Consider the following 10,437-nt stretch of genomic DNA (forward strand, 5'->3'; position numbering starts at 1 on the left):
GCAGCTTCTCTTCTGTCATATGTTGCCTTAAAAGACACAATTAACCCTTGCTCACCAAAATATCATAAATCGTTAGACTGAATGCTTCAATCTATTTGAAGCATCGGTAAAGTTTCATCTCTTCTTTCGCGTTCGCAAAGACATTTAGGGATGGGAGAAAGTGCAATAAGAAAATAAAAAACTGAGATATAATATTGTTTTGACCATTTGTAAGGAAATAGAAAGCTTTGAAAACAACCCAACATGTTTCTGTTAAGATTTCAGTTCAGCTTGGATGTGGATGCATATTTTGTGGTTTAAATACTATCAGCTTTGATGCTAATAATGATGGCACCTCTACAGATGGTATCTAACTGAGCATTTGCATTCTCTCAAGATGCTGAAAGAAAGTAATCATATTTCTCAACACTTTGCCTACATTTGGCATATGACTTTACTGCAAGAAATGCTTTAATTCTGCAGGAGTTAATATGAAGGCTGTGAGAGGTTATGGACCTAAAGTCAGTGTCCAGATTTCAGTTTCCATTTAACCCATCTGAACAGGAGGCTACAGTGCCCTTGACGTGCCATAGGCCTATTTGAAGACCTCATCTTGTGACTGTCAAATTTATATAGATCTTCACAACATCCTCATTTACCACTTCACAATTTTTTTCCCGAAACATTACTTTTCTTGCCATCCGTCTCCTTACTTTCAACTCTCCTTTTGCGCGTTTTCTTCCTGTTACCAAAAGCATTTGGCAATTGACGCACGAACAGTTAGGCCATGAAGGTATAGTTATACATTTCACAAGAATAATATATTTGGATTTTAAGATATTGTTCTCTCTTTATTCAACCCGCATGCCACCTTTCATCCACATAATATTTAATGACCCTAAACCTGTCCACCCCACTGAGACTGTGGGTTCTGAGTCAACCCGCATCACTAGTTTGCCCTAATGAATACACCCTGTTTTGCAGATTTGGGATGGTGCAGAGAGTGGGCAGTGCCTGCAGGTATACTCCTCCCACTCGGGGGCGGTGCGAGATGCCTGTTGGTCCCCCTGTGGGCGACGCCTCCTCACCGGCTCCTTTGACAACACGGCCATGGTGACGGATGTGGAGACAGGTGAGCAACACTCTCTGGAACAATCCAAGTCACTTGTATTTCATATTGGTGACCAAAAATGTTTTGTGTGTTTTCTTGATTAGTTTAGGTCTGCTAGTATCCCTTTTACATGTATTTCAAATCAGCTTTAATTGGCCACATACACATGGTTAGCAGATGTTAATGCGAGTGTGTAGCGAAATGCTTGTGCTTCTAGTTCCGACAGTGCAGCAATATCTAACAAGTAATCTAACAATTCCACAACAACTACCTAATACACACATCTAAAGGGATGAAATAAGAATATGTACATGTAAATATATGGATGAGCGATGACCGAGCGGCATAGGAAAGATACAATAGATGGTATAAAATACAGTATATACATATGAGATGAGTAATATAAGATATGTGAACATTATTAAAGTGCCATTATTTAAAGTGACTTCTCCAAGATTTGAAAAATGCCATATGTAGAAAACTATGGATAATCGTTGAGACAAATAGCATTTGATATAAGGCTGATTGTGCCCTTAAACTGGCATAGCCAACGTAAGTGAAAAATCTTGTAAAGTCCGTCCCCTTAATCCTCCTGTAATGCATATCCTATTTTCTTAAGTGTTTTTTTCCAACCGTAAACACATGTAAGTACGTGCGTTGATTTAAAGCTCTCAGTGGCTCTCCATCTTTTAGGTCACCACATGATTAGTCGTTGCAGTGTGCACTTCCTCTCCCCGCGTGGCTGTCAATTCTGCCAATAAAGCCCTTGGATAATTGCTTCACCTGCCCATTAAATAACCTGGCAGCTCGGGGTAAGTGATCGATAGCAGATCCACAGGCAGAATCCAGCATGCCCACACACCGCCAACCCTCAGGCACCAGACTGCTGTGACATTACCTTCCTGTCGTTGGTCACGGAGTGTGTTGACTCATTTAGAGGACTGACCCAGCAAACAGGGGATGTCCTTAGGACATAAGAGGATGCTCCCGTTGGGCTCCCTTTAGGGTTTTATCGGAACAATGTCCCACAGAGCGTTCTTGAAAAGTTACATGTTTACCTCAGTTTGGTTTGAAAATAACATTACAGTAAGGACTCTTCATGACCATTTGGAATGACAGTTGGGCTCCATCAGTCAAATTTTACACTGGCAGGTCAGCACTCATGAATACCAGTATGCGATGCTTCTTTATCTGGCAGGCAGGGAGACTAGGCTCACTTGCTCCCTCTACCGCCATGACTAGATTTATATCCCTCTGGATGGCGCATTTTGGTGAGGCATTGAGATAATTAGAATATCAATGCAGCAGCGTTTGTTGTCCACGCTGACAGTCACAAATGCATATATGTTAATAGCAGGTGGACTGAGGAGCTGGGGTGGTGTGCTTGTGTTTGGAGCATCAGCTCGTAATCAATAGATGCGATTCATTGGCTCTTGATGCTCTTCAATAAATCAGAGGCTCTCAGCTGCAACACGAAAGGCTGTGTTCTTTAGATGATGGGCTGTCAATGTAAACAGCACAGCCCTTGGCTGTCTGGCTGGCTTTTGGAGAGCCTGCACTTAGTGCCTTCAGAAAGTATTCATACCCCTTGACTTATTACACATTTTGTTGTTACAGCCTGAATTCAAAATGGATTAAATAAAATAAATTCTCACCCATCTACACACACTACCCCATGATGAAAGTGAAAACATGTTTTTTTATTGATAATGAAATACTGAAATATCAAATTTACATGTATTCATACCCCTGAGTCAATACTTTGTAGAAGCACTTTTGGTAGTGATTACAGCTGTGAGTCTTTCTTGGTAAGTCTAAGAGCTTTCCACACCTGGATAGTGACAACATTTGCCAATTTAAAAACAATTATTTTCAAAATTCTTAATTTTAAATTTTTATTATTATTTTTTACCCCTTTTTCTCCCCAATTTCGTGGTATCCAATTATTTTAGTAGCTACTATCTTGTCTCAACGCTACAACTCCCGTACCGGCTCGGGAGAGATGAAGTTTGAAAGTCAAGCGTCCTCCGATACACAACCCAACCAAGCCGCACTGCTTCTTAACACAGCGCCATCCAACCTGGAAGCCAGCCGCACCAATGTGTCGGAGGAAACCGTGCACCTGGCAACCTTGGTTAGCGCACACTGCGCCCGGCCCGCCACAGGAGTCGCTGGTGCGCGATGAGACAAGGATTTTCAAAATTCTTCAAGCTCTGTCAAATTGGTTGTTGATTGTTGCTAGACAACCATTTTCAGATCTTGTCATAGATTTTCAAGGAGATTTAAGTGAAAACTGTAACTAGCTTATGGTAGATAAATTAACATTAAATTCTCTGGCAACAACTCTGGTGGACATTCAGTCAACATGCCAATTGCACGCTCCCTCAACTTGAGACATCTGTGGCGTTGTGTGACAAAACTACACATTTTAGAATGGCCTGTTATTGTCCCCAGCACAAGGTGCACCTGTGTAATGATCATTCTGTTTAATCAGCTTCTTGATATGCCGCAGGTGGATGGATTATCTTGGAAATGGAGAAACGCTCACTAACAGGGATGTAAACACGTTTGTGAATTTCTTTTTATGGGTATAATAATAAATATTAATATTATTTTGCAAGGCATTGGAAAACCCCTATGGTCTTTGTGGTTGAATCTGTGTTCAATATTCACTGCATTACAGATAATTGAGGGACATTACAGATAATATTTATTAATAATAATATATATTTTTTCCTGTTAGTAGTTACCATCTTGTCTCATTTTAATTTGTAAACGCAATTTTTTAAATGCAGGCAAAACTCCTTGCGCTGTGCTCGGGAGATTATCTGACGGACGGTCGAGAGCCATGTATCCTCCGAAACCCAACCAAGCCGCACTGCAGCGCGCATCCAACCCGGAAGCCAGCCACACCAATGTGTCGGAGGAAACGCCGTGCACCTAGTGCACTGAGTCCTAAAGCAGTCATATTTGGCCTACAGAATGACCGTCACAGTTCAGTAGCAATCGAGAGTTGGAGGGATGGATTAAATGCATTTTATTTGAAGGGCGTTAGTGAGAAGTGGCAGCTGCTTTTTGGGCTTTTTCAAGCCTGTTCTTGGGCCTGTGTGATTGGAAGCCACTGGAAGAATATTCACAGGCAGTGGTTTACAACAGAAGCTGTAACTCCACGTTGAAAGCATCCACTTTCATACATTTATGCTTTTGCCTTCAGCCATTCATCGTGTTTTTGGACGATTCTTCCTTCTGGGAGGAATGTATGTGAAGTGGTCATAATATCATATGTAGCTCAACCACTAGTGTCCTGCTTTTTGTAGTTTCTCTAATGAAGAAAGATTTTTTTTGTTGCTCCATCTATCTTCAATGTCCTCCCTCTCTCTCGTATCATGTAGGCCAGGGCTGTGGATCATATGGCTAGGAGTTCAGAGACCAGCTCTAGCACAGAGATCGGTCCCCTCCCCTTATCTTCAAACTCCGCTAAGCTAATCAATGTTTCTTAATTAAAACCAGAAAGGCCTTATATGTTATGCAAACGAGGCTGGTTTCTCATAGTCTCCCCAAACATTAGCTTTGAATCTCGATGACAGATCTCAGATCCCTCCCAAATCACAACCATTAAAGGCAAAGATGTGAAATGTACCCCGCCTGGCCACACGCCTGAAGAAATATTCCACAAACTTTGCTGATCAATAGGACGGGAACTCGCTCTCCCCAATAAATAAGCGAGTCCGTTATTTGTGGTAACACTTTATCATTTAAACAAATTTGTGTGGAAATACACATTTTAAATATGGGGTGGTGTTTTGTCGGGCACTTACTAGAATTTAACACTTGAGGGAGTCTTTAACACTGCTTATAGAAGTCTTGGTTGTGTGTGGGATTGATTTTAGAGGAGTCGCATGGCCCTGAGGTACATTTCACATAGCCTTTGACTGGTCTGCTGACTGGGTATAGTCTGGAACGGTCCCCATGCAGGTTTGTGCTGTACGTTCTGACGGAAACATTGGGCTGTTGCACCCTTTTCAGGCTTGATTATATTTAAGCCCTGAAATGTTTGTTTTGAAGCTCAACATCACTATAATTTAATAAGGAAAAGCTTGTTGACACTTGCTGGCCAAAATAGTGGATTATTGTTTATTTTTTTATCTTTATCATTTCTTTGTCTGTTTTAAATGAGCTTTTTATCTGGACTTCTTTTTTACGTGTGTGTGTGAGAAAAGCTGCTTTTGGTTTTCAAATACTAATTTGTTCTGCATAGTTCCAAAAATATCACAGGACTTTCCCAAATGTCTCGTACTTTATTTGGATATCACTGATTCATTGTGCCAAAACATTGTGCTAACTGGGTTTGTCATATATGATGTACATTATGGGGTGGTGCAGGACCTTCCTTGATCTGAGGGCTCCTTTGACTTTGAATTGGCTCTGTGTCCAATTTCTCTGTCATGTATGCTTTATCCAAGCCGTTATTTTTCCGTACTCCTCTCCTGTTTGCTAGAGGTTTGTGGTGGTGGTTTCTGTGTTTGGTTCCTCAGGACAGCAGATCGTGAAGGTGGGGAACCAGTTCAAGGTGATGTGCTTGGCAGTGCAGCCCAACGACCCTGAAGTGTTCCTGTGTGGGGGTTACAGCGCAGAGGTCAAGGCCTGGGACGCCCGTACCTGCAAGGTCAGCCGCATCTCTTCTCTCCAGCACCGTAGGCCTATCCCTGTTAGACCTGGATTCAAATAGTATTTGTTTTCTTTGAAATACTTCTGTAATGGAAACAATAGAATAGTCCCAAAAGTGTAAACCTCCTCCACCTGGCACTCTAGGCAGGCTCTGACAAACACTCAATTTGATATTTGTTCCCAGATCTGATCTCTCGCTGTGGCTGTCCGTCACCGAGAGTCATCTGAGCTAACAGCACTGTCGAGGCATGCTAATCTACACTGTGGTACACTGCACCCCTTCTGGCATGAGTTCAGACTGGCATGTTCCCAATTGCCTAGCCACTAGTACATTTTAATGACAAAGTAATTTTTTCTGCCAGTAGGTGTCAATGTACACTACTGTTCAAAGAATTTTGGGGTCACTTAGAAATGTACTTGTTTTTGAATGAAAAGCACATTTTTTTGTTCATTTTAAAATAACATCAAAATTGATCAGAAATACAGTGTAGACATTGTTAATATTTCAAAAACAAGGACATTCCTAAGTGACCCCAAACTTTTGAACTGTAGTGTATGTTGCAGAGGAATTGGAGTAGTCATATCTGCTAGAGGATCCAAGCTTCACAACATGCAGTATTTATTCAACCTTCAATTTATGCCCTATCTTCTGTGTTCCCAGGTGGAGAGGGTGTACAGGGCACGGATCCAGCAGACTCTGGCCATCCTGTTCCTGACCGGGGGCAGGGAGTTTGTGACCAGCAGTGACTCGGTCAGCCGGGACTCTGCCGAGCGCACACTCATTGCCTGGGACTTCCAAACCACCGCTAAGGTCTCCAATCAGATCTACCATGTAAGTAAGAACCGGGTCGTGTTCAGTAGGGCATATCCAAGCAATTTGCAACAGAAAATTTATATGATAGTTTCTTTTTGGACAATTTCAGTTAGTACCCCCCTAGTTGTCTCTCAACAGGACAAGGCCTAGATAGCTTGTCTCATCCCAGCCATGTTGTCCCTGCTATTGCAAACACACTGTGCCTGTAAGAAGCAAAGAAAATCTCTTAACTAGTCATAAAGTACTTAATCAATCTACGATTGGTAAATCATTTTAAAAAACTTTTTAATTAATTAATTATATATACTGTAAATACCCATTGGTTCTTGAAGAATATAACATAGAAATGTAGCTTAGTTTATTTGTCATACCCCATCAGAACTGAAAATATTAGATTGTTTTTCTCCAATGTTGGTCGTAAATGTAAATAAACACAATATAGCCTCAAAGCATGAATAAAACTATACTGTACAAAAATATAAACGCAACATTCAACAATTTTACTGAGTTACAATTCATATAAGGAAATCAGTCAATTGAAATAAATTCATTAAGCTCTAATCTATGGTTTTCACATGACTGGTCAGGAAGCCATGTGTGGGGCCTAGAAGGGCATAGGCCCCACCTACTGGGGAGCCAGGCCTAGACAATCAGAATGAGTTTTTCCCCACAAGGGCTTTATTACAGAAAGAAATTCTGTTTCATCAGCCTTCCTGGTGGCTGGTCTCCGATGATCCCACAGGTGAAGAAGCCGGATAAGGGGATCCTGTGCTGGCGTGGTTATATGGTTGTACTTACAGCCAAATTCTCTAAAATGACATTGGAGGCGCCTTAGAAATTAACATTCAATTCTCTGACAACAGCTCTAGTGGACATTCTTGCAGTCAGCATGCCAAATGCACACTCCCCGAACTTGAGACATCTATGGCATTGGGTTGTGTGACACAACTGCACATATAGGTGGTCTTTTGTCCCCAGCACAAGGTGCACCTGTGTAATGATAATGCTGTTTAATCGGCTTTCTTGATATGTCACACCTGTCAGGTGGATGGATTATCTTAAAGGATAAATGCACTACATTTTTGTATAATAAGCCATTTTACCAGATGCACAAAAAGCTTATTTTTTATTTCAGCTCGTGAAACATGGGACCAACACTTATGTTGTTTTATATTTTTGTTCAGTATATAATGTTGATATCATGGATGGTAAGTCCTTGCATCCATAACTATGTTTATGAATTTGAGTAGTTACGTTTTTCTAGCCTCTATCCTTCAGCTTTTTAGCTATATACACGTGTGTGTGTGTGTGTGTGTGTGTGTGTGTGTGTGACAGGATGCGCTGTTTGTTTCAACTGCAGATTGCCCCTTTAAAGCTCTTGTTTTTGTTTTCCATAATAGTTGGATACTACATTTTTCCTCTCCCTGTAATGTATGTAAATGTCGGTCCATGCAGCCCTATGTCTTATTGACTATTTAAGTGCATGTGGGTGGTTTGTATGGCAGAAAATACAGATAGTATCATTTGAGTATGAATGCCAAGCCAGTTGAATGCTTTCTGACCTTCTCCCATTCACTTGATTGAATCCAGGAGCGGTACACGTGCCCAAGCCTAGCCCTTCACCCCCAGCAGGACTCCTTTGTAGCGCAGAGCAATGGCAACTACATGGCCCTATTTTCTGCCCAGCGGCCATACAGAATGAACAAGAGGAGGCGGTATGAAGGACACAAGGTCAGTGGTGATGAGGCTGTGCGGTTGCATGGGAGATCCATACACTCTACAAACCGCTCTATAGCTAAAAGCAGTAGTCCCTCTGGTCTGTCATTTACAGTCCTCTACAAACGCACATGGTTAAACAAAAACAATTACACCGATGAGTTACATATAGAACGTGACATTCAGATATGTTATACAAATATTAAAGGGACCTGCTGAGGTTTTGCTGTCAATATTTGTCTTACGAGTGAGTAGCCTTCGGCTAGCTATAGAAAGCAGCTGTAACTTTAGTGTAGTTTCAACGTTGGTCCTTTGTGTAAAAACATGGTCTGTCTGCTAAACGGTGCTAATATATATCTATTTTTTTTACATTCCAATTAGAATAAACATGTCATTTATTTGTTTATGCATGTTATTTCCCCTGTGTGAGAATGATATGCTAAACAGTACTGAGATGTGTATTACTAACAATAGACATAGGTGGTCTTTATCTTAAATCCTCTCATGTGCATGACGGAGGTAATAAAGGAAACAGTGTGAATATGAAATGCATGCAAAGCAGTAATAACAATAATAATTGTTTGGGCTTTTCCACCAGGTGCTCTAACTACTATAGGGGGAGTCTCAAGCAGACAGCAGAGGATTGCAACCTCAATGTAATCTCGAGCTGCATTATTGTAGACTTGTATTTCATGAATAGCCCATTCCTATCTGCATTTTGATAATTTTTTGCACTGCAAGTGTCCGAATAGAAGTGGAAAATGTGGGCCCGGGTCATTTGCGTTGTGTGTGTATAGTGTGTAAATTGATTTCATTGCTAATGTAAGGTGTGATGGTTTAGGTTGAGGGCTATGCGGTGAGGTGTGGCTTCTCTCCGGATGGGTCCATACTGGCCACGGGCAGCTCCACAGGCTCCGTCCACTTCTACGACCAGCAGAGTGCTCGGACGCTGCACACGCTGCTCGCACACCAGCAGGCATGCATGTGTGTGTCTCTGCACCCTGTGCTGCCCGCTGTGGTGGCAACGTGCGACTGGGGTGGCGAGCTCAGGATCTGGCAGTGATTGGCACAAAGAAGGGGAGGAATTATAACACCCAGACACTACAAACATCCAGGCATCCTTCCTATCCGAGCTGCCGGAGAGAAAGGAAACTGCTCAGGAATATTTCCATAAGGGCAATTTACTCTTCATACTGAAATTCGCTTCCATTCAAATACATACCTGTTGACCAAACTGCTGGCAGTTGTCTATTGCTTAGCTTATATCATAACTTCAATCAAATGTCAAGGCAAAAATGTAAAATTGACTTTTTTTGGTTGTTTGTTTTGGTACCATAGCTTACTCAGGAATTAGTGTACAGGATTCTTACTCGCATTGTAAATGAACGACGTGATGACCCTGTTTGTCACAGCTATAATAAAAGTACTGACCTATTCTACATTCATTGTCATGTATGTGGTGTGTGGTCTTTGTAGAAGATGATAATTTGCAGTCAGGGGCACATTACAGTGCAGAGGATCAAAGACAGGTTTTCTTAATTAACATTTCAAAGGGTACATTTTTAAAAGCTTTGAGTTTATTATCATCAGACAGTAGTGGGTATGGATGCAGCTCTAGCCCGTCTGCCATATTAAGTCACTGACCGAATTGCGAAGCAAGTCAGAATTATTCTCTAAATTCAGCAGCTTGTATATTTCCTCTACCAATAGTAATTTGGTAACTAAAGAAACTTTTCAAAGGAATGTCCATGCCTGTCAATCATAAGTATTCCCCAAGGCCAGGTAACAATGATTAAATCAACTGAACGTGTAAATATTTTTGAATATTTGTGTGCCTAAATACATCTAGCTGTTGGTAGTGAGTGACATCTAAATACCTAAGATTAAATGTAACGGATAATGTCAAATGCAACAATTTACATTTTACAAGATTATAGTGTATTTTACTTTAGATTACCTCCATTTTAACTGCTGATATTCCGTTTGTCCTCCTCTTCTCACCTGTGTATGTCTGAGCGAGGCAAGGCTCGCACTCCAAACTGTTCAGTCTGGTCGACCTGCCACCCAGTTTACTTCCCTTAATCTAGGGCCGATCCTGGACGTGCCCCCAATCTAGGACCAGAAATTGTCTTTGAGGGCAGGACGGCCA

General features: G+C 41.4%; 1 protein-coding gene across 2 annotated transcripts in view; it reads left to right on the forward strand.

The window, feature by feature from the left end:
* Nucleotides 1-9,733, forward strand: part of wdr25 (WD repeat domain 25) — a 33,230-nt gene extending 23,497 nt beyond the window's left edge. For both annotated transcript variants that reach the window (XM_024429711.2, XM_024429712.2), the window contains exons 3-7: nucleotides 964-1,111; nucleotides 5,626-5,756; nucleotides 6,420-6,590; nucleotides 8,163-8,303; nucleotides 9,130-9,733. In XM_024429711.2, the coding sequence (XP_024285479.1) occupies nucleotides 964-1,111; nucleotides 5,626-5,756; nucleotides 6,420-6,590; nucleotides 8,163-8,303; nucleotides 9,130-9,351 (813 nt within the window). In that variant the 3' untranslated portion in view covers nucleotides 9,352-9,733. The remainder of the gene's footprint in view (nucleotides 1-963; nucleotides 1,112-5,625; nucleotides 5,757-6,419; nucleotides 6,591-8,162; nucleotides 8,304-9,129) is intronic.
* The last annotated feature ends 704 nt before the right edge of the window (nucleotides 9,734-10,437 follow it).

This window comes from Oncorhynchus tshawytscha, linkage group LG08, assembly GCF_018296145.1.
Source record: "Oncorhynchus tshawytscha isolate Ot180627B linkage group LG08, Otsh_v2.0, whole genome shotgun sequence".
Classification (NCBI taxonomy): Eukaryota; Metazoa; Chordata; class Actinopteri; order Salmoniformes; family Salmonidae; genus Oncorhynchus; species Oncorhynchus tshawytscha.